We start from the raw sequence: 22,720 nt of genomic DNA, 5'->3' as shown, positions 1-22,720 counted from the left end.
AGGGCTGTACTGCAAAAACATCGCCTGTAGCATGGAGGGCTCACCTGAGCCTATTGCGTATGAAGCTTCTGATGTATACATTAAGCCTTGGTATGTCGATGTCCAGCCCAAAGAGAGGGGTCCTCGTCAAAGACTTCCTTGTATCCCTGGCACGCATATCCAGCCTCCATCGCTCTTTTACATACGTCGCCTCCCGTCAGGAGCTCGGAGGGAGGCGACTCGGACAAAATCGGTTCCAGCAGCTGATGGACCTTTTGCATAGCCTCGTCGCGGTCTTCTACCTTTGTACTAAAAAATGATTCAAGCAGGTGCTTCTGCAACCCTTCCCGCCTCTCAGCCCCTGTGATCTCTGTAAACTTCGGCTCATCTCTGGTGTTGCCAGGGGACTCGTACAAGTCCAAAAGCTTGTGCAGCCCCGACATGATCATCAGAGGCTGTGTAAATCTGTCCGCGTCGCAATTGTCCTTTCCGCAAGCGTCGTTGGCCATGAACTTTTCAAGGGTTTCTATGCGAGAGAGAAGCTCCAGAGAGGGCTTGATATCTCTGAGCCAACGGAGAACAAATGAAAGGAATGCCCTTGCCGTTACAGAAAAGACTGCCGTCAACCCTGTCAACATGTCCTTCAGGGAGGGCGCTATATGGATCGCAGTTGCAACGAACCGAGCACCATGAGAATCGTAATCTGTCCCTATACGCTGAGGGACACGGCGCTCGCGAATTCCCTGATTCAGGACCATCAACATACGGGAGCTGAGCGATGCCTTGTGTTCAAGCAGAGAGGTTAGTAGATCGAAAAGTCCGACGAGACCTGCATCACCCAGAGTGCCGTAAAGCGGCAGCATCAGCTGAAGCAGATATCTATAGAGGTGGCCCACGGTCACTGTGACGGGCGTCTCGAGGTACATCCACTCATTGTCAAAAGAGCTAACGTGGTCCTCCCACGAGGACGTGCGTAACTTTTCAAAGCGCAAGGCCCTTGCCGAAGGATCCAGCCCAAGCTTCAAGAGTCGAGGCAGCAAGGCGAGGGGGTATGCGTGAGATCCTGGGTAGCCCGGTTGGATTGCTGCCAGCATCAAACGCGAGAGCTGGCTCGGACGATGCAGTCTTGGATCATCTAGCCTGTAGTCGAATCCAAGCGCTGCTGCTTCGAAGCGGCATTCTTCATCCCAGTACCAAAAGTTGTCGGGATGCATGGGGTCTGCGGGGCGAGGCTCGAGGTAGATGGACCCGCTCGTTCCGTGTAGTCTGGCTATGTCTTCCCACTGATGCAAAAGTTTGACCCATGGTTCCCACTTGTGTGCGTTTTCTGGCTTGTCTCGAATTTCCATGGTGATAAATCGGGTGTGCTTAAATAATAAATTCCCCTCAAAGTTATTCCAAGAGCAGATCCTCGGGTCGAACAATCGGAAAAGGCCTTGGTAGGCCTCCAGCAATCGTTCCGCTGCGTCGAGACCTGTACTCTGGTGCTCCTCCAAAAGGCCTTTTCCGACTTTGGTAGAGTGGAGGAAGTCATAGACGCTGCGGTGTGCAAGCACAAAGCACCTCCTGTCATCGATCAGACTCTGGAGCTGACCACCCAGCTCGGGATTTGAGAAACCAATGCCGACCACGGTAGGACCTCGACCCGATACATCATCTAGTGCTGGTATAGATTCGTTCCTGAGCTCGAGAAGTCCCGCACAACTAAGCTCAACCTTGCGCTCAGTCTTGTTGCACAAGCCGACGAGTGCCCTTGCTCGACTTTCTATGCGGTGCTGGGGGCCAGGTAGATGGAGATTTGTTTGCTCAGTCCAAATGGTCATCATCAAGATGTTGAGGCGACAGCAAAGAACATGTAGCCGGATTGTAGTCCTAAAGTTGAGAGCTCTGTCAAAGTACAAGGCGGCCATGGCACGTCTTGTTCCTCGGTTGATCTTTTCAGACTTGCTCCATATCTCGTCATAGAGCGTCTCGACTTCGTCAGGAACAAGATCGATTCCCCTCATGACTTGACTGAAGCTCATCTCTTGGTGTAGCTCGTCTCGAACACGCTTCGTCACGAGGCAAAGCCAAAGGAAAATACCTTCGGCCTTCAAGGCGAGTTGAGACACGATGTAGTTTCTTGCGCGCTTCCGAATTCGGTTGAGCAAAGCTGTCGAGGATTCGCCGTTTTCTTCTTCCTCAAAAGGGATGAATATTGTGACCTCTTGGGGATCTGCGTGTGCGAATAGATTCGAACCAAGTTGTGCTTTTACATAAGCACTCAGGTCTTTGAAATTCAAGTCTTGTAGTTGCAGGCACGGAAATACTCTTAGCTGCTTCTTGATCTGTGGCTCAGGGCGAGAGGCTAAGCAGATCTTGACCATACCAGCCGCCTTGATCGTGAGGACCAGATCCCACAAGTCTAGAAAGCTTTCGCGCGGATCCAGCTCATCCAGTCCGTCCAGGAAGATGCAAATGGGCAACGGGTGGCGTGCAATGACTTGCACCATCAGTGTTTTGAGATGTAGCACAGACCAATCCGAATGAATCTGCTTTGCTGATAGGTTGGCGTGGTGCTGCAGAGCCCAATCGAGCAAGGAGCGGTTGCAATCCAAGAGCTGGTACAAAAGGGAGCACAACATGCCCTTGATGTTCCTTTGCATCGCATCTCCCGGTAGCCAGAAGAAATGAGCAACAATACAAGGGTTATCCCTCCAGACGGCTAAGCCAGCTCTTGTTTCTTGGCGCGAGACGACAAAGTCGACAAGCGTACTCTTTCCAGAGCCGGGCTTCCCACTGATCCAGTAGAAAGCCTCATCAGATCGAAGCCATTCCGAAAAGTCATCCCAGGCGCCCTCGTTCGGCTTCTGCTCGTCGACTGAAAATATGCAGGAAAAGGTTTTCGGATGGGACCCGTGAACGTGGCTACGTCGAGCGTTCATGGAATCGAATTTGAAGCTGCCCAAAAGCTTCACAGCTGAAGCCTGCTGCTGGGAGTCGACACTTGTCATTTGCGCACTTCTGGCGATGACGGCGGCGACAACCTCGGCCCCTCTTGTGGTCTCCTCTGTCATGTGGAGTTTGATCTGTCGCTTCGCCTCGTCGATGTGCGCTTGAGTCTGGAGAAAGCCACCCGACACCAAATCCGACGTTTCTCGGTGCCCTGCCGTGTATAGGTCGTACAAGTGTCGTGCTTCCTTGTTTATGCTTTGGAGCTGGTCTTGATGCTCATGGGCGAGCTCGCTGAAGCAAGAGATGTTGGTCGGCTGGCAGGAATGTAAGAGGGCGACAAGGGCGAATACACACTTACAAGACTCGCCCCAAAATTGACTTTTGCATCCTGCTTTCCACATCCTTCAGGCTCTGCTCAAGCCTCTTGAGCCGTCTCTGTCTCCAAGCGACCTTTGCCGCCAACTTGACAGCCAAAAGCAGCTCGCCTTTGCTGGCCAGGGTGTTCAGGTACGTCAGATCTTCCAAGAGATCGCGCGAGACATCTTGACAAGTCTTGGCCGTCTTGACAAGTTCCCTCTCGAAAGGGGCAAGCTTGGTAGGCGCGCCGTCGCTCTTGCTTCTGATCTCACCCGAAAGTTGACACAGGACGGTGGCGTATTCTTTGGCCGTCTTTTGGTCGATCCTGCCTTCTTTGTAGGCCGTCTTGGCCATGCCAAAGATTTTGCCACCAGCTTCGACGAGCTGCAGGATGTTGCAGACAAGCCCCAGAGCCGCTAGGGGCTCGAGGCCGGACATGATGTCTTGCCCAATTGCCTGGATGAGGTGTAGTCTGGAACGTTTTAGAGACGAGAGCAAGGGTGGTAGTACAAGACCGTTCAACTTGATATTCCACGTTGGTCCTTGTAGTTTGTCGCGTGAGACAGATGGGCGCCTTGGCGAGGAGCGGGGTAAGATCTTTCGAGGTTGCACAGATAAAGCGCAAGCTGGCAGCCTGGCCTGGAGGCGTTGGTAGTGAAGCGAGGAAGATTGGTTGTCCAATCGATACTCCGAGACTCTCATTGGTTATCTGTTGAACCAAAGCTGACAATTCTGCCACCAAATTGAGGCGGTGTTCCCTGGCGACCTGATGCACCCCAACCCAAGAGTCCAAGACTCGGTCCAATTGCTCGCCGTTTATACACAAGGGTAATGTCGCCTATCCTTTGAATATTTGGCCCATGTACTCCTTCCAGCTGTCTCCGGCGCCAACGAAACCAATGTACATGTCTGGCCTCACGACCACGACAAATTTGTCACTCTCTTTGATGTCCTCTCCCACAAAGCTGTTTGCTTGGGGGGCACCGCTGTTTTTGCAAACTTGCGCGCTAGAAAACAGAGAAAAGCGTGTGCTGAAGTCGACAAACTCTGAGCCCGTATCGACGCCCCCAATGCCAAGAATGAGATAGCTCCCATACGTGACCTCTGCATATAACCTCGTCTCTTGCCCGCCAGGCCTAGACAGCAAAATGTCCGGACACCTCCTGCCGGCCTTCCAGACGCCCATCTGCTCCCCCTCGACAACCAAAGCGCTCGTCATGCCGTCGTACATGACGCCCATGCCCGTGATGTATCCGGCATTCTTTTCGATCGTCGACACGTACTCCTCGGCCGATCCGATGGTATTCCGAACCAGCCGTGCCGCCACATCAATGACACCGTCGGCCGTCTTGCGGCGCTCGGCATCATAGCTCCCCATCAGCCTAGCTGCTGCGTCTGGTGTGAGATTCGCCAACTTGTCGTTGTTGACGACCAGGGCAAGCCGCCACACCAGGGCGAACGCGTCCGCGATGCCCGTGTTGAGGCCCTGGCCACCATTGACGCTGTGGACGTGGGCAGCGTCGCCTGCCAGTATGATGCGCCCTGCGCCATTCCTGGAGATGAAGGTCTCTGCGATCCTCTCCTTGACTGCAGTTCGAACCGTCTTGTCAGCCCATCTCATTCACCATTGCAACGAGCAGAAAGGCGGGAAAGAACCCACCATCAAAAGCGCTAAACCACTCCGTCCTCACAAACTCCACCCTATGCGGCGCCAAGTGCTCCCCGATGGACGCCTCGGCCCTCTGCTGCGTGACATCGCCGCCGTCCAGCAGGACGTAGAACCTCGCCATGCCGCGCTCCCTCGGGATCCACGCGACCCTGCTCTGCCCACGCAGCTCAAACGTGACAATCTCGCTGCGACGCACGGGCAGGTCCGTGTCGACAAACGCGTCGAGCACCGCCCACCGCATCTCGGGCTCGGTGCCCGCGAACGGGATGCCCAGCGCCGCGCGCAGCGTCGACCGCGCCCCGTCGGCCGCCACGGCGTACCGGGCGCGGACGGCGCGGCCCGCGCTGGTGTGGATGGTGACGCCCGCGTCGTCCTCGGCTGCGGCGGTGGCGCGCTCCGAGTAGTGCACTGAATGGGCGCCGAGCCGGGCGAGCAGCGTCGCTTCGATGGCGGGCTGGCCGAGCATGAGAAAGTTTTTGTGCTGGCAGTGCTGGAGGCCCGTCCACCAGTGGCTCTGGCGGGATTTGAACTGGCCGTCCGCAAAGGTCGAGCTTGCTGTTGGTGGATTGGTCTGTTGGTATCAGGTCTGTGGTTTGAGAGGGGGGAGGGGAGGTGGTCTTACTGTTGCATTTTAGGCCCTTGGGAAGGAGCTCATCCATAATGCCTACAATCTCGAGGTATTGTTGCGTGCGGGCGTTGAGGGCATCGGCGCCGCCAAGCTCTAGTGGCCCGGGTTTGGCGTCTGAGTGGCTCATTGTTAGACCTTTTATTCTCGGTGAGAAGGAGAGCTTTGATGAATGGCAAGTTACCTATCACGCTGACAGTCAATCCGAGGCGACTTGCCAGTAAAGCGGATAAGAGGCCTGTAGGGCCACCGCCGACAACGACAAGGTCAACCTGGTGGTCGAGTTCATGTTCTGAATTAGGCATTGGGATCAGTGTCGTGCTGTTTGTAAATTCAAGGCGAAGCAATTAAAGGTGTAGGAAGCAACGCAGAAAAGTGAAAACACCGGAGCAAGAAATCTGCAGGTGGCGGTGGTGATGGTGGATAAAGTTGTGATGTGACTGACGACCGAGGGATTGAAGCCACAATATGGCTGGTTATGCTATGGAATGCCTCAAGGCGGAAAAACAAAAAACATATACAACACACATGTCTGCTACGGAATCTTTCGCCCAAGGGATTTCACAAGAATTTAATCATATCTATACCTATATTATTCATTATCCTACCTGGCCTGGGCCCAGTATTTCTCGCCCAGGTCCTGATCATGCAGGTCTGACGGGTGAACCAAGTGGGACAGGGCGGCAACACCGTGGGGCCCCGACGAGGCGCGAGCACCATACCAACCACTGACAAGTAGTAGTAGTAGTAGTAGTAGTATTATTTAACGCCGGGCTCGGCCCGGCTCATTAGCCGGCCGTTAGCAGCCTCCCGAGGGGTATCTCGGCGCGCTTTCTATTTTCTCTATTTACACAGCGGAAAACAAGGGCATAGAAGCGAATCGAGCCTGACCGGGTTCGTGCCCGGTCCTGCTTACAGGTTTGTTCACTGACGCGACCCCGTGCCTTCAGGCGCACGGAGGATTCGTCTGACGGCAGTTGACGGCTCTTCATCGAGAGGGGCCTGTGTCCAAACAGCGGAGCTGTCGGTCGTTTGTAGCCATGGAGACGAAGTTCCCAACAAGTGTGGGCTCGACGGCACAGGCGGGTGGTTGTTGTCGATAGCCAGCCGGGTTATCCTTGCCACGGGTAAGCGGGGAGGAGGTGGAGGGAGCAGGATTCGAACCTACGTTACTCAAGTAACAGCCATGGCGCTTAACCACTGCGCCATTCCCCCCACCAACCACTGACAAAATTACCGTATACGGCAGGTGACGAGACCATGCATCAAAAGATCTGCAAGTAAAAGCTCGGAAAAAATAACCTACTTTACAGTAGTTTGGGCTTGGCAAGCCCAGGTTGCGGCCCTTGCAGCTGCAAGCATAAGTCCCAATTTGCATAAAATCTCAAATGCGAGGCACTTGTGTCAGAACTGCCGACGATGCGAAATGGAAAGCTATAACTTACAAGTCTGACTGTAACTTGACACACCTTACTAGTGGGTACATATAAATGTTGCCGTGCCTCTTGCAAACATGCCGAGATGATACATGTCAGATTTACTCGTTCAATACTGGGCGTTTGTATAAGCTTCATCGTACGATCTGCTGGTTGGAATGTTTGGCGCGGGTCGTCGGTTGGATCACAGTCAGACCTGAAGATTCTCGGTGTGACAATCTGTTGTTCATGTCCGCTATGTACATGCATCTTGAAGATTCCAGGCTCATTTTGTAAAGTTTTCTAGACTAGTACAAGAGTCCAGTATAACCAAGGATCAACTCATACACTTCTTTCCCAGCGTATTGCATTAGCCACCCGGATTTTGTTGCTGAGATGGTCACCGCACCTGCCAAAAACGGCACCAAGCAGGCTGTCAGGCGGGCACCAAAATAGGTCCAGATTGAGGGAACTCGGGCACCGTACCAAGCGTACCTACTCCCTGAAATTATTTATCCAGTCCATGAATATTGACCTCGTCACAATCAGTCTGTTGAAGAGATGCGACACCTTTTCACCTTCACTCCTTCTGCATCTATAAGAGAAGAGACGTGCCATAACTCTTGACTGCAGAAAGGTAGACCCGCAGTTGACAGCGAACCTTATTGAGGATCATTTTGACTTGATATTGGTTGTACCTTCACCCCCAAACCCGTCAACATGCATTTGGCAACTCCCGTCACCCCTCCAGCTACCGATGAGCTTGATACACAACAGTTCCAGAAGCTGGCAACTGACCCAACCACCCCTCCAAAAGATCATTTCTTTCAACCAAAAACAACATCAGAATCCCCATTTGCGAACTCAGATCCCAGTCACCTCTCCAAAGCCCAGCAAATTCTCGACATTATTCACAGATACAAACCAGCCACCCGACCTGGCAGCTATGACCCCACCGTCGATGGGGTCAAGTTCCTCTCGCAAATATGCGCCACGCTCGCCGCCAACCAGCACATATCAATGTGCCTACCCGCCTTTCCATTCAAGTCACCCAACCGCCGGGCCAAAGTCTTGGGGACCCTGCCCGACATGGCCGAGGCATTTGCTCTCGCCAACCTGAACGGCATGTGCGCCGCCATCAAGGACGTTTACACACCCGGCGCCACACTCTGTATCATCTCGGACGGACTTGTGTACAACGACCTGCTAGGTGTGCCGGACCGCGATGTCTGGAACTATGGAGAGGCCCTACGCAACATGTCGGCCGCCGCTGGCCTCCACCACATCGAGTTCTCGCGGCTCCAGGATTTGATGCCACACAACGTCAACCTGCCCGCCCATGTCGACGAGAAAGCGTACGTCGACAACGCAGCCGCCATCCGCTCGGCGTTTCTCGATGCATACAATGATGACTTGTACGACGCGAACCTCGGAATATCCCAGAGCGATGATACTTGCATGACGTACAGAGGCTACATTCGCTTCCTGCAGACCGACCTCGAACATGTCCTGCCGTTGTCCGACACTCGTTCCAAATCACAATACAAGAAGGAGATCGAGCAGACGGCCAAGAAGATGTTACATCGAGGCGACGCCTTTGCCCGCGCAATCAAGACAAAGTTTGGCGGAGATTGCATCCGGCTCAGCATCCACCCCAGCACGGGCAGCACCAAGATCCCCGTCAGCCCGCTGCCGACTGACGGCATCTACACGACGCCATGGCACTGCACCATTGCTTTTAGACTAGATGGCACAGTCTCAACGGCACCGAGAAGCACGTTTGAAGGCGACGCGACACTGGAGTTGGTACAAGACGCGCAAGGGGTGCCGAGTTACTTTCGCGAGAAGACAGACCTGCTGTCCTGGGGTGGCAACAAGGGCGGCATCGTCGCAGAGCCCATCTACCCGTCTGGTTGGCTGATTCGCCCGGCCACACCTGGAGCCATGGAAATGTCCGATATCGACACGGCCAAGGTGCGGGCGCTGAGCGAGCTAAACTCACCCGTCGTTCTGCGCGGGTTCAGCGGGACCCAGTCGCGTGATGCCCTCATTGCCAAGGCCCATGAGTTCGGCAATCCTCTGCCGTGGAAGTTTGGATTGGTGCTGGAAGTCAAAGACCGGGGCGCGGACGCGCGGGGCCTCAACAACGTGCTGTCGGCCGAGAGGATGCCATTTCACTTTGACGGACTGTTCAAAACGGAGAAGCAATACAGCCAGGAGACAGGAGAGGAAGAGCTTGTGCCTGTTCCGCCCCATTTTCAACTCTTTGCAGCCGTGACGCCGTCGCCGCCCGACACTGGCTACACCGTCTTCTCAACATCTCGGCTGATATTTCGCCATCTAGCAGACAAGGGCCTGTCAGTTGAGCAGATGAGCGGCATGCGATGGTCAGCCAGGACATCAGCGTTTGACGCCTCAGTGATTAGAAATCTGCAACTTGTCGTCGACCATCCGAGCAGTGGCAGGCCCTGCCTACGATACCACGAACCATGGCCGAGCAGCAGGACTGTTTTCGACCAGACGATCATAGAGCTTCAAGGAGGAGACATTTCGACGGGGAGCAGTAGTGAGATATGTGCCAAGATCGATAGCGTCTTGCACGATCGACGGGTTGCCTACTATCACTCGTGGGAAGAGGGTGATCTACTTGTCAGCGACAACATTTTGAACATGCACACAAGGAGCGAGTTTGTTGCGGGCTGTGACAGAGAACTTTGGAGAATTCATTTTGATTAACATGTATTTGTGGTTTGCGCTTTCTGCCTATGGGTTAGAGGCCGCTACTTGACCTCATAGCGTGGCTCTTTGCCCAAGACTTGAGCGGAAGAAAACAGACAAAAACGCCAGAAGCCCCCCCTGAACAAAAAGCAAAACAATGCGTTCCCAATATTCCACGTGTATCCAATCTCGTCCGCCACAGAAGCTCAAGAGTCAAAGCCTGCTCACTGAATTCGTTGCATGGCTCTTTGCCCAAGGCTTGAGTGGGGAAAAAAAGACAAAAACGCCAGCAGCCCTCCTTGAAAAAATGCAAAACTGAACCCGTGTTGTTGTTCTTGGCGCAAGCAGACTTGATTGGACAGAAAGAAAGAGACAAGAGCGACAAAAGCCTTCCCAGTATCAAATCAAAAACAGAGTCTTTCCAAAACCACAAGTGTATCCAATCTCGAAGCCAAACAACTGGCTTTAAAAAATACAAATATACAAAAACCAATCTCATCTATTCGGAACTCCCTGTGGGTATTCCCAATCCGCACCGCTCGATTGTCTAACCCCTCGGCATGCCAGAAAACTCTTGCTCGCGGCGCCTGACATAGACAGTGGTCTCGAGGAACTCGTCACGGTCCAGAGGCGACTCGAGGTCGAGGATCTCATACTTGTCCATCATGTCGTAGACGCGGGTGGTGCAGCGGTCGGGATACCACTCGTGCCAGCCGACGCGGTCCCAGACCAGCATGGCGGGCCACTCCTTGAAGGCGGCGACCCTGGCCTGCATCAGCTCGAGCGCCGGGATGGCGGGCGCGATGCAGACGACGATGGAGTCGCTGTAAATGTGGCCAAAGACGCGGTCGTCGTTGGCGATCTTGGCGCCGTGCTCGTGCAGCGCCTTCTTGTCCGCCGTGCTGTAGGCCGGGTCCTGCAGCCAGACCTCCCTGATGCCGAGCTGCCGCGCCAGGCTGATCACCATGCAGTGCTGGTACACGGAGCACGGCTCCGTCATGGTCCCCAGCGCGATGCCCACCACGCGCTTGAACTCGAACCCGTTGTTCTTGCCGCGGTCGTCCTTGACCGCCTGCACCTGCCGGTTGAACCCCCGGCCCTGCTCCGTCCTTTCCCAGTTCTCCAGGCCTTGCGCCAGCCGCTCGCTCATCTTCTTGGCCGTCACGCACCCCGGGTAGTTGACCGGGGGGTCGTAGCCCCAGCGCACGGACTCGATGGGGCTGAAGACCACGTCGTCCTTGCGGATGGGTCCCTCGGGCCGATCCTGGATCCTCTTGACCACCTGGTCGCTTGTGACGTAGACCAGCGAGGGGCGGAACTTGCTCCTGTTTGTTTTGTTGGTATTGGGTTCAGTCAATCTGCTCCATCCATGGTGGAAAAAAAATTCCTTGTTCATTTGCCCCACCAACATACCTGACTTTCAAAAGCTCCCTGAGGTCCTCCTCGCCCAGCTCCTCCCAGTGGAGCGCAAACTTGCCGTCGCGGTACGCCTCGGGCGCGACGTGGCTCCAAAACGGGCTATCATTGAGGCGCACGATCGGGATCAGGATGACGTGGCCCGTGATGGTGGTCGTCGTGACGTGGCCCCCGGTCCCGTCCTTGAACAGCTTACCCGCGCGCTTGTACACCTCTGCGCGCTCCTTGGGGCTGAACCATGGGTTCTTGGGGTCGACATAATACCCGTTGACAAAGTCCAGGGCCTCTTGGCGCGTCTCGAAGACGTCGGCCGAGACGTCGGACATGGTGATGTTGTCAGACATGTTTGGACTTTGGAGTGTGGTTTTGTGATTGAGTAGAGTGGGAAACGTAGATAGGTGTTTGCTTCAAAGCTGAGCTGGAAAATGACTTTTGGAGAAAAGTATTTCGGTAGAGCGAGAGCGATGATAGATGGATCATGGAGGGAAAAACGAAACAGCAGAGAAATGGGAAAGGGAGGCTTTTTATAAGTCCAACAATAATACATGCTTTTTTATTTGATCTCTTTCTCGCCCCTCGCGTTTTTCTGCTTCGTTAGACTAGGCGTTGTGAGTAGGGACGTTACGCAGAGCAACCGCTGCGAGTACAAAGTATATCCAACTTGCATCCTGCTGCCGTTTTCTCACAGTTACTCACCTCTCTTCTGTCATGTGCTGTTTCTCCTCTCGTCTCCCCTCCCCTCCCAGCACGCTTTCCCTCTTTTTTTTCTTGTTTCCTGGTCTCTATTCTAGCCTGGATATTATCCTTTTATCATGAGGTGACCTCATTCCGCCCCTACTCTCGTCCTGCCCTTCATCTTATCCTTTTATCATGAGGTGACCTCATTCCGCCCCTACTCTCGTCCTGCCCTTCATCTTATCATTTCCTAGATAGGATTATTATTCCGTTCTCAAGTTTGTATTTACCCCTGCTGGAATCTGTACTTCCAGCCAAAACAGCACCGTTCTGTATTTTCCCTAGTCTTTCCGAAAAAGCTTGTTTACATCCTTCTCACCCATCTATGTACCTTGTACACATTGCTAACGAAGCGGACGCTTTGTATAGTTATATCCACCCCAGGCACAAAGTCCACGAGAAATTTGCAGATCAGTCATGGGGAATACCCCAAAAGCGAGACAATGATTTTTGTACAAAAGGGTTCCCTCCAACAGTTGTTTTCCCCAAGATTCCCCAGCTTTCAAAAAGCCGTCGTTTTTGAAAAGCTGTCCCTTGTCAATCATGTGCAACGTTGGAAAAAAAAAACAATGCAAGTGAAGAACAAAACTTAAAAGGTACCTCAACTCGGCATGCAAGGTGCAGGGATAAACTTATATCGACAGGGGTTGCTTGTCGAGTAGCAACTCCCTCCTCCTGCTCCTGCTGCGCTGCTGCTGTTGCCCGGTAACATCCTCTGACTCTCTCCCCTCCATTTCCAAGTCTTCATTCTGGCTTGCCACCAGCCTTTCCTGCTGACGGCAAAGCCGCCGTCTGCCCTTTGCATTCGATCATAGTCGCAAATTGGTTCTTGTTCTCAAGCAGAACAGGAACTAGGATCACCGCACCTACGGCCTTGTTCAACCCACCACCGCCGCCACCCTTCTTGCCACCGCCGCCCCCGTCCAGATATCCGCCACTACCGCGCGCCAAACACATCCCTGAGTTGCCTTGGGGACCAGCCCCCGATCGAGTCATCACAGTCCTTGCCCATTTTAGTTCTGCTATGCACCATCGTTAGGTGCTTCTGCAAGAGAGTAGCTCTGAATACACGCGAGGGCTAAAATCGCTTTGTCAATTTTCACATCCGGTAAACTACCGGAGGTCGAAAGGTGCAGGTTGATTGGAAACTTCGTATGGAGGATCTGATGATGTTGGTAGGAACTTGGCCGGTCGAAGAGAAATAGCTCGATCAGATGGAACCAGGGACATCGAAAGGCAGCAAAGAATGTTTCCCACGATTCTTGGAGTATCTACGATTGTGGTGGCACTGCTGATGACGGATTAACATAGAGAGTCAGTCAAATCATAGGCTAAGAAGCACAAGCGGGGTACATAGGTACAAAATGGTGACTGTTTGGGAGAAGATTTGTTAGTCTCTGGAGTCTTGAAAATTTTCGAAAGGACATACTTGTCTCAATTTAGCTCGCTGGGAATAGCATTGCGCTTGAAAAAGTAAAGGGTAAAGAAAAGGCAGTAGCTTAGGTAGGTAGGTAGGCGCCTAGGCAGAGCACCTATGGCGTTGTGCTTGTGTCAGGTAAAGAAAGAGGCTGGATCATGGAATTCTGCGCGGCAACGAGTGAAGGGAGATAAAGCCAGGTACCCCAGTCAAAGGTAGCCCCAAGTGTGGCCAGAAAAGGTCTTTCTTGATTGAACCAGGAAAAGTGTGAGCAGCCAGCCCTTCGCGGCCGGTTGACATGTCTTCCTGATTCGGGGTCATGAACGGCAAACCTCCATTTGATACTGCGTAGTAAGATGTTCTCAGTCAAGTAGGTAGGTAGACAATTTATAGCATTTGTGGCGGATGAGCGGCTCCCTGAGAGACCTGGTGAGTGGTGTCTTAGTCTAGAGCCAGAATCTTCCATGTTGTGCTTGACACGTGCCAAACGGGTACGTACTAGCATAAGAAGCCAAAGAGGTGGCAGTCGCGTTTGGGAAGGAACGCGCCTGCTGTCCCTCCTAACCCGGTGCCCCAGCAAACAACGGGCTCTTGTTCTTGGTTCCTTGTTATTTCTACACTGTGAAAATCTCCGCCGAACCCAGTAACCAATAGCCCAGAGAATCTGCAATACGTCCCGCACGAGGTCAGATTTTCTCGAGTTGAGTTCTCAAAAATCCTTCTTATTCTTTCAAGTTGATCCTTCTTCGAATATGCCTCGAAATACTTATTAAACGCCAGACCTGCATTATTTTGGCCCAACCAAGTGCAAGATCATCGAGTTGGGGTTCCTAGGTCATAGAAAGCGGAATGCTAAAGCATCAATCCCTCCTCTTTACATACCTGCCATTTCCCATCTTGAAATAAAGGGACTTGAGGGTGATAAATTGTGTCGCTGTTGGAAACGCTTGGCAGCAGGAAGCCATACCCATGTCAGTCGAAAGCCCTGTCGGAATCAATTGAACCATAGAAAGGGTCTTTCGTACAAAGCAAGATAGCGATTTAGCATCTATCCGCAAAGAGCTGACAATACCACTCAACAAATAAATGTGCCATAATCAAGAAGTCGTGCTGCCGTTATTGACCAACTGGGCAAAATCCAGAGTTTGCTGATTGAGGTTCGTCCTGTTCACTTGTTCCTTTAACATGCAGCACAATGAAAGGTAGGAGTAGGAGATCTGAGTGGCTGCAACAATTCCAGCGTCAGCCCAAGTATTTGTGTAGTTTAAGCTGCCTGTCCTGCCAGGGCCTCGTCGAGAACACCACAATTCATCGGTCAGCCCGGCAGCTAAATTAAAGATTAAGATAAGAAACCGCGGATGGCCACTGACAATTGATACAATCCATACATACATACATACTTCAAGCAAATTGTGGCAAGATGGGGAAAGTGAGTAAGTTTGTCAAAAGAAAAAGACAAAAAGAATGGACGAGGCCGGAATCGAACCGGCGACCTTTCGCAAGCGAGGTACTGTGGTGACACAGTGCGAAGCGAACATTATACCCCTAAACCACACGCCCCAGGTGATCATTGAATTGCTCACTGACCGATGGAAGGCAGTGAGAGTTAGGTGATTATATTCGTGATTTTGATGCACTTCCGAAAGCTTCTCTCCAGTTTTTGGTGCGACATCTGCAGGCAATTTTTCTTTGACAAAAAGATGGCACCCAATCCTCGAACTATATTTTGCTTTGCTTTTTGACTTGATCGTGCCTTCCGCGATACCACTTCCAAGGGGTTATGCCTTCCCAAATAGTCGGCCCCCAGCCATATGCCTTCCGTTTGGTGCGTCTCCCGCGCAGGACCTTCCCTGTGGGATACTCTTGTCACATCTCCCTTCCGTAATAGTTTCTTTCTTGTGTTTCCCCCTCTCTTCCTCAGCTCTAGGCTTGCTGCATATCCTTTCCTAGATGGTAAAATTCTTTTTCCTGATAGGTACCGGGGTACCTTCCCAGTTCCCACCTGGGTCCCTTGATGTCGTATCTCCATATTCCCATTCTACCACAGAGATTTGCCTTTAGTATCTTCTAGTGTCAAACGTGTAGTAACTTCAGCTAGAAAAAAGTTCGTTTTCGTTGTTACCTTTGATAATTTGGGCACGTACCTAGAACTAGCAACAAAGCAGCGCATAATATACAAACATGGTCCGTCAAACGACATCTTCTGGTGGCGATACGATCAAAGCTGTTCTTTTGAAGCTGTCACCAGAATTTGAAGACCTATGCGAACTGAGAACCAAGGTGCGTTCTTGGTCAGGCTAGTGCTCGTACTCTTCAACGTTTTCGAGCCAAGCAAATGTGCCACACCAACAGTAGGACTTTTGACTGACGCTCGTTCACAACACACCATCTCCGTCGCAGGTAGCTACCATCCGTGCCGCAGACGCCTTTTTCGACGGGCAAGCAGGACTCAATGCATGGCAAACGACGCGCCACCCAGAAAGACTCCTTCTAGACATCCTCGGGCCTTCGATCGCCGCCCTTGACGTCGAGACTGACATCCTCAATATTCCGCCAAGTCAAGACGGCACTCCACCGCGCGTGCTTGACCTCACCCCCGCGCCCAGCGCATTCACCGTCGCGGTTGCCAGACGCAACCCCAACGCGCAGATCAGCGGCTTAGTCCGCCCTGGCGCGGTCGCCGACATGAATGAGGTGCCAGAGTACACCAATAACCCGAGACCGCCGCATGCCATCTCCGAGATGGCGCTGCATGTTCTGGGCCCAGATGCCTGGGGTCGTGTGGCCCCCATTTCCATCACAGACCGCAATCGACACGCTGGGGACGCGAACGGGGAGCTACTCCTCGAGACGGGGGCCTGTCGGACAGGGCGGCAGCCGCTACAGCAGACCAACATACCAACTATTTACATGCAGCACATCCAAGACGTCGTGTGCATCTCAGAGGACGCGGTCGAGTCAGACAGCGAGGTAGCCCGTATCCGCGACGCAGGCATGTCCGCGACGGACCCGTTTCAGGGTCAGCGGTTCGACTTTGTGTTTGCAAGCGCCGGCGGCGAGGTGGGCCCCGTGCGGACCATGGGCCGGCGGCACTACGACAGACTCCTGCGCGGCAGCCCGAGGGAGGCGGATGAGGGTGAGGGCTAGCGGCCGCCCGGGCAGACGGACAAGACGCTGTTCCACGCCAGGCGCGAGGTCAAGCTACAGGCGGCGCAGGTAATACTGGGACTGAAGCGGCTGCGGGCGGGCGGGAGGTTGGTGGTCATGTTCCGCAAGATTGAGGCGTGGTCGACGATACGGGCGCTGCTGTTCCTGGCGTACCAGTCCTCGCTGGCTGGGGGCAGTGCCAGTCTGCACAAGTCTATGGATGGTCCGCCGGGGGCTGGGGGATTGAAAGGGCGCATGGAGACGGCCCGTTCTGGGTTTTATCTGGTCGTGCGGCGCTGCACGCCCATCAGTGAGTGTGGCGCCGGGGTGGTGTCGGACATGATGGCACGGTGGAAGGCGGCGGCGATCGGGTCGGACGAGTTGTTTGCCAGCGTGGAGGATTGTCCGGATGCTAGGGGTGCAGAGAGGATCTTCCAGGATGAGGAGTTCAGGGGGTGGTTTTTGGATATGGCGACGCCGTTGTGGAGGGCGCAGGCGGAGGGGCTGAGGGATGTGTTGAGGCGGGTGGGCGAGTTTTAGGGTTGTTCTTTGGTTTTGGTTTGCTTTGGATATGGCTCGTCTGGCTGCAAGCTGTAATAGCATACAAATGGTTGAGAGGCGGATGAGGCTTGGATACAGATTTGTAAAGAGTAATGATTGGACACGGCAAGTTTGAATAGCCTTTATGTTTCTGCCGCGCTGGTGTAACACACCTATTCATACACAAAGTCCAACCTCATGCAATAGCGATCGCATTTCACTTGATCCTCCGGTGATTTGCAGTATTCTCACAAACATTCCTCCCGCCCTTTGTCACAACGACACCGCAGTCGTCGCAAATCTCGTCGTAGTACAAGTTGAATTGAACACCGCAGACGCCGCGCTTTTTCAAAACGTGAGGGCAGGTGATTGCGTATGATTCGGACCTTTTCTTGTTTGTGTGGGAGCAGAGCATGCTTTGAGATTGATTTGCGCTTGTCGAACTGTCGTCGAAGTGTTCCCTGTGGGATAGCCTTTGTCGGCAATGGGTGTTGTCTTGCCCCTTTTGTTTTGTAGATTTACTGCCCAGCGGCCTGAAGAGATTGCTCGGGCGACGAGGTACTGATGCAAACGTAGGGAGGATTGAAATTCAATTCAACGGACGGCTGCCTGATTTAATCCCTCTGAACCCCCGGGTGGCCGAGGTTGCTGCGCATAGTCTACACAGCCACAGTGAACCATCCTTGATCCTTTGACTGATTTAAGCTCGGGGGGGCAGTGCACACGCGACGAATATGTCCCGGCTTGACGTCAGTTGTTTTCATCGAGATGGGCACTGATCACGTATTGATTTTACAGATTCCTACCAGTTTTGTCGATTTGTTGTTTATTTATTTTTTTCGGGTAATTACCTATCTTGTTCACTATTACGTGTCGTGAGAATACTAAAAGAAAGCGCATCGTCAAACGCTACCTGGTTGGGGTGCCACACGCAAGAGCCTGATCGCTTTCCGGGCGTGATCTCGATATCGTCTCCCCCCCAATGCCCGCAGTTCAGGGTTGTTAGAGCAAGCCTGTAGAAAGCCCGTCTCGCTTTCAATGGCATCGAGATCAAATTCCGGACGCCTGGGGTGGTTGGTCGGATTAGACGGTCTTGATACCTCAAAAGCAGTCATGGGGGCCTTCAACCCGCCATGCCATCCTTGCGTGTAGTTGCTGCTAGCCAAGTTAGGCAGTTGACCTGCCACCATCTCAGTGGTCAATCATGCTCCAGTCTGCCTGAAACTCCATCTGTGGAATGACCATTTCAAGCGTAGCGGGCGTTACTCTGCTTGCATTGGCGGCTCTATTGGCTGTTCTAGTGGTGCCAAATCAGTACAAACGAGCAGCACTATACAGTGGTTACCTCCCCTGTGTCATCGCCCACTCGGTGATGAGCGCTGAATGGATACCTCGCTGGATGCCAAAGCGAGGGTGTTAGGCCCTCACCGTGGTTGACGGTATCACTACACTGTACTTCAAGCACATGTCGCTCAGCTGCTGGGCCACTCCCAGATCAAAAGGCTGTTTCACTCGACAACAGACATTAGTCTAATATCCTCCTCTTCTCCATGTGCCCTGGGATCTTTGAATCGACCTGATGTTCAAAGCCAAGTCTCTTTGGATGGCACGCACCACGGCCACTTCTACTTTGGCGAAGATATGACAAACACAAACAAGGCAAGCACTTGACGGTGGCCGTGACGGAGAGAGCAAATCTTGATGGCGATCAAAGAGGGCAACACCAACGTAGGCAAAGTTTGTCTTGTTTACACAGAAAGTAGGCCTCTATACAACAGCAGACTGTTCGAAATTCCAACTCATGCAAACCGCATGAAATGGGATACTGAGATATAGCAACTTGAGAATCCAAAAGGTATCGCCAAGGAAGCAAGAGAAAAAATGGATCAGAATGCGAATGCAGCTATTTGCTTTTTCCGCAGTCGAAATGCACGCCAAGTACGCCAACCATATGTAGCTCGTTTCGGACCGCTGGGTAGGTACACTTGTGTCCCAAAGGCGTGGTTGGTGGGGGGGCCGATGACAAGAGTTGAAGAGACTCACGTGGCAATGCGCTGCGTCGTATTCACTAGTGATCATGGCGAGGTGCCAAGTTTCACTGTCCACTGGCCTGCATGCAAGCCGTGTCAAAATCCTATTGGGTGCTTTTGTTGTTGGGGTAAATGCCCGTCAAGGCCGATGGTGCTCCGACACGGCTTGGAATTCGCGGGGAGAGTACCCGACGGATACGGGCCAAATATGGGAATCACGGAGCTTTACGTAACTGGTAAGCGTATCTGCGGATGGAACTTGTGCGGGTGATGGGCCGCGAAGGTCTTGACAGCGGCAATGGTTTTATTTAGCCGTCCAAGCCGTCGTGGTATGCCCAGGAGACACGGTGGGTCCCTCAGTATGTGTGTGTTCCACCAAAATTCGAATCTATTTGGTTCGCGATATTGACCTGGTAGGCTAGTATTCCGCTCTATAGGGATACAAATCAGATTCATTAAAACAGAACAGTCAAAAGTCCCGAAAACAATCATCGATTGTCACTAGTCTAAGATGTTTATAAAACCTTGCCCAGCAGGCCCTGCCTTGGCGCCCATGAATTCATCGTTGCCAGTGCATGCCCCCTCCTGCACACCATCAAACACCACCCCACACGCATCTTGCCTCCCTCAGGGCATCCGACCAAGATGCTCCCCCGCCTAGCCACGGTCCTCCTCTCCGCCCTCGGCGCGAGCGCATCCGTGCTGCCGACCACGACGACGCGCGACCTCGCCTCCCGCGCCGCCCCCGTCGCGTCCCTCTGCACGCAGTACGCGTACCTCAAGACCAACGGCTACGAGATCCTCAACAACCTGTGGGGGATCGACACGGCGACGGGCGGCGGCTCGCAGTGCACCTACTACAACGGCGCCGTGGGGCCCGCGGTGGCCTTCAGTTCGGACTGGACGTGGCGCGGCAACGACAACACGGTCAAGAGCTACGTCTACGCGAACCGCGTGTTTGAGCGCAGGCTGGTCGGCGACATCAAGAGCCTGCCGACGTCGGTGCAGTGGTCGTACAACACGACCAACGTCCGCGCCAACGTCGCGTATGATATTTTTACGCACACGGACGTCAATCATCCCAACTCGAGTGGTGATTTTGAGCTCATGATTTGGTAGGCTGCTTTTGGGGGATGCTTGTGTTTGTGTCGTGTGTCTAAAAGTTCCATGTGTTGATCGTTTTGAACGTCGTCACTTTTGTGTGCGTAGGCTGCAGCGCTATGGAGGCATCTGGCCCATCACGGAATCGTCGACGGGCTCCCCGGTCGAGCGGGTGACCATCGCTGGGTACACCTGGGAGCTGTTCACGGGCTGGAATGGCGCCATGCGCGTCTACAGCTTCTTGCCGCCGAGCGGGACATCGTACAACTCGTTCTCTGCCGACGTCAAGCTTTTCTTTGACTACCTGGGTCAGAAATACGCATTCCCTGCGAGCGAGCAGTACATGCTGAGTAAGTCTCTTCCTTTCGTTTTGTTTTGCGTCTTGTAGATCGGATCATTGTGTATTTGTGTCTCCAAATTCCCCGGCGTTAACTGACATTGGCAATCAGTTTACAACTTTGGCACCGAGGCCTTTACTGGCGGCCCTGCTCATTTCGACGTTTCTCGTTTCCAGGCGGAGGTTCAGGTTTGAGTTTGGTAAAATTAAACGGTAGAAAACGTGGAAGATTCAAAGCGGTTTGGTTTGCGCGGACACATGTTGGATGTAGACAGATGCGCTGTACTACCTAGGTACCTATGCAAACTAGAGTTACAGTAGTCTAGTTCTATTTCTAGACCTATGACACAGAATGTCGCCATGGCAAACCTCAGTCTCTTTATACCGAATCAAGATTTTGGCAGTGGAAACCCCCACTGAACACATCCCAGTACGCTAGCATCTCCCTTGTCCCTGATGCCTCCTCGGTGGGGCGTTTGGAAGGCCAAGCAGATGGGTGACAAAATGAACCCACACCGAAGCTCCGGTTTGGCAACCCCTGTTAATATCTGGACCAGACGCCGCACTCACCAATGCCATAAACTGTGTACATGTTTTGGCCTAACCAACAAAAACCCGTGAACCAAAAGTTATCTATGACAGAACCGACTCTTTTCGCCTCTTTGGATTCTGGAATCTCGATGTGGCAATACTAGTCTACGTAAAACTCAATCATCTTATCCGCTAGGCCGCATTGTCATCGCTCCATTTCACCGAGCCTCGATCGAGATCGGGAGAGATTTCCATATTTGCCTCCGACACCCAACTGCCGACCGCTGTATTTCCGGAGCTCAATGCGACCGGGGTTTGTTGTCGAGCTGCTTGACCTTTCAGAGAAACCATCAATCTCCATTTCAACCTGCACTCAGATGTCCACTTCCTCTTCCTCCACGCCTCCGACTCTCTAGGCCATGGGCAACAAATCCGTCACACACGACAGTCGCCGCTCGAAACACTTCCTGCGTCCGGTTTCCTGACCTACAGCACCATGCAGCAAATGTCCTCGCGCGCCACGTCGCCCTGGAGGCTTTTCGCGCACGACGTGACTACCAGGGCTCGTCACCGACAATGTCCACGGTTTCTTTTTTTTTCTTTTGCCAGAAACGACAGGTCGATTGCCTTCCTATACGAAGATCACCTCCCCGTCCAATAGGCATTTTCGAAAACCAGAGATCATCTCCCCGTCCAATGATGACCATGCCAGTATAGAGATCACCTCCCCGTCCAATCATCACGTCCACGGACAAAGATCTCTTCCCCGTCAAATGAAAGCACTTGATCTGCAGAACTACGCCTCCTGAATGCGATAGGGCCCAGAGCTCAGCGCTCGAAAGGAACTGGACGCGTTTCACGACAAGACAAAACCGAACACTCGACCTGGCTGAACGAGCATCACAAGTACGGCATCGATGAGCAGAAACAGAGACGGAGACTAACTAGCGCCACCTTCTGGCTAGCGCAAATACGGGCCAGCTAGAGGCGTGGAGTGCGGTTTGTTTGACCAACGGCTGCCGACGCTGCGCTCATGATTGACTTTTTTAAGCTTATTTTGCCTTTTGCCAACAAACGGCGCCGACTACGATGGGATGGATGTAACATTCGACGACACGGCGTGCGTTTGCCCTCCTACTCTTCTGCCTCGTTGATCGCTACGTTACCTTTCTAGACCCAGCCGACAACAGCCGCCCATCTCTTGCCACAAATCTCGACATCAGGCGAGCGCTTCCGGTGAAGTTGCATTCACGACTGTGGCGCGGCTACGAGAGCCCAGACTACGGCAGATCAGATAGGCAGTGGGACGACGGGCCGGCGATTCCGACGTCTAGTGGTCCCAGACCGACTCCTTCTCCCAAGGCTGGGCGCGACCAGACATCGAACTTCTACAAAATAGCACATTCGAGACACCGGGCGAGTCAAGAGGTCTCAGAGACAAGAAGAGAAAAAAAAAGAAAATGGAGCTGCACAAAAGTCGACATCAACCCGCAAAAGCGCCACAAGGTGAGTGGAGTCTTTGGCTGGGGAGAGTTGATGACCCGACGGGGCGTGGATAACAGCCAAGAGTATCGACAGTTTCGAATTGCTACTGCGTACGTTGGTGATTTGGCGCTCAAGCAGAGACGAACGGCTTCATTATCTATGTTAATAATGGCCAGGCCCTGCCAAGTTTGTAACCCAGAAACCTTTTTTGGTTGATAGCTATGTCCCCTAGGCTCAAGACAGTTGCCTATAGTAAAAATGAAACACAGAATGAATCCTTGTTC

At 53.1% G+C, this 22,720-nt stretch overlaps 6 protein-coding genes, 1 non-coding gene and 1 pseudogene across 9 annotated transcripts; 3 read left to right on the top strand and 5 right to left on the bottom strand.

The window, feature by feature from the left end:
- Positions 1–54: 54 nt before the first annotated feature.
- Positions 55–3,837, bottom strand: MGG_08542 (uncharacterized protein). The gene is made up of 2 exons (XM_003716004.1): positions 3,272–3,837; positions 55–3,204 (listed from the first exon to the last, which is right to left on the bottom strand). Exons 1-2 carry the CDS (start codon positions 3,706–3,708, stop codon positions 81–83), a joined length of 3,561 nt encoding a protein of 1,186 aa, XP_003716052.1. The 5' UTR covers positions 3,709–3,837; the 3' UTR covers positions 55–80.
- A 167-nt stretch (positions 3,838–4,004) lies between these two features.
- MGG_08541 (FAD monooxygenase) lies at positions 4,005–5,869 on the bottom strand (the record flags this gene model as incomplete). The annotated part of the gene is made up of 4 exons (XM_003716003.1): positions 4,005–4,857; positions 4,931–5,494; positions 5,562–5,681; positions 5,749–5,869. The coding sequence occupies 4 exons, from the start codon at positions 5,867–5,869 to the stop codon at positions 4,109–4,111; spliced, it is 1,554 nt and encodes a 517-aa protein (XP_003716051.1). The 3' UTR covers positions 4,005–4,108.
- An 838-nt stretch (positions 5,870–6,707) lies between these two features.
- MGG_20183 lies at positions 6,708–6,779 on the bottom strand (annotated as a pseudogene). Its single transcript has one exon. The product of its transcript is annotated as a tRNA-OTHER (tRNA).
- A 920-nt stretch (positions 6,780–7,699) lies between these two features.
- Positions 7,700–9,715, top strand: MGG_08540 (pyoverdine/dityrosine biosynthesis family protein; the record flags this gene model as incomplete). The annotated part of the gene is made up of 1 exon (XM_003716002.1): positions 7,700–9,715. One exon carries the CDS (start codon positions 7,700–7,702, stop codon positions 9,713–9,715), a length of 2,016 nt encoding a protein of 671 aa, XP_003716050.1.
- Positions 9,716–10,244: 529 nt separating this feature from the next.
- MGG_08539 (uncharacterized protein) lies at positions 10,245–11,457 on the bottom strand (the record flags this gene model as incomplete). Its single annotated transcript, XM_003716001.1, has 2 exons — positions 10,245–11,022; positions 11,111–11,457. The coding sequence occupies 2 exons, from the start codon at positions 11,455–11,457 to the stop codon at positions 10,245–10,247; spliced, it is 1,125 nt and encodes a 374-aa protein (XP_003716049.1).
- Positions 11,458–14,730: 3,273 nt separating this feature from the next.
- On the bottom strand, positions 14,731–14,825 carry MGG_20182. Its single transcript has one exon. It is a non-coding gene; the product is annotated as a tRNA-Ala (tRNA).
- A 621-nt stretch (positions 14,826–15,446) lies between these two features.
- MGG_15359 (uncharacterized protein) lies at positions 15,447–16,412 on the top strand (the record flags this gene model as incomplete). The annotated part of the gene is made up of 2 exons (XM_003716000.1): positions 15,447–15,545; positions 15,666–16,412. The coding sequence occupies 2 exons, from the start codon at positions 15,447–15,449 to the stop codon at positions 16,410–16,412; spliced, it is 846 nt and encodes a 281-aa protein (XP_003716048.1).
- Positions 16,413–19,351: 2,939 nt separating this feature from the next.
- MGG_08537 lies at positions 19,352–20,793 on the top strand (the record flags this gene model as incomplete). Of its 2 annotated transcripts, none has more annotated exons than XM_003715999.1 (4): positions 19,352–19,395; positions 19,519–20,097; positions 20,192–20,433; positions 20,533–20,793. In XM_003715999.1, exons 2-4 carry the CDS (start codon positions 19,628–19,630, stop codon positions 20,613–20,615), a joined length of 795 nt encoding a protein of 264 aa, XP_003716047.1. In that variant the 5' UTR covers positions 19,352–19,395; positions 19,519–19,627. The 2 variants fall into 2 exon arrangements, with proteins under 2 accessions (XP_003716047.1, XP_003716046.1); XM_003715998.1 differs by having other exon boundaries at positions 19,452–20,097; positions 20,533–20,615.
- Between the last annotated feature and the right edge of the window lie 1,927 nt (positions 20,794–22,720).

The sequence above is a fragment of the Pyricularia oryzae genome, chromosome 4 (assembly GCF_000002495.2).
Source record: "Pyricularia oryzae 70-15 chromosome 4, whole genome shotgun sequence".
NCBI classification, from domain to species: Eukaryota; Fungi; Ascomycota; class Sordariomycetes; order Magnaporthales; family Pyriculariaceae; genus Pyricularia; species Pyricularia oryzae.
Note: the sequence above shows the minus strand (reverse complement) of the source record. Positions and strands in the feature narration are given on the sequence as shown.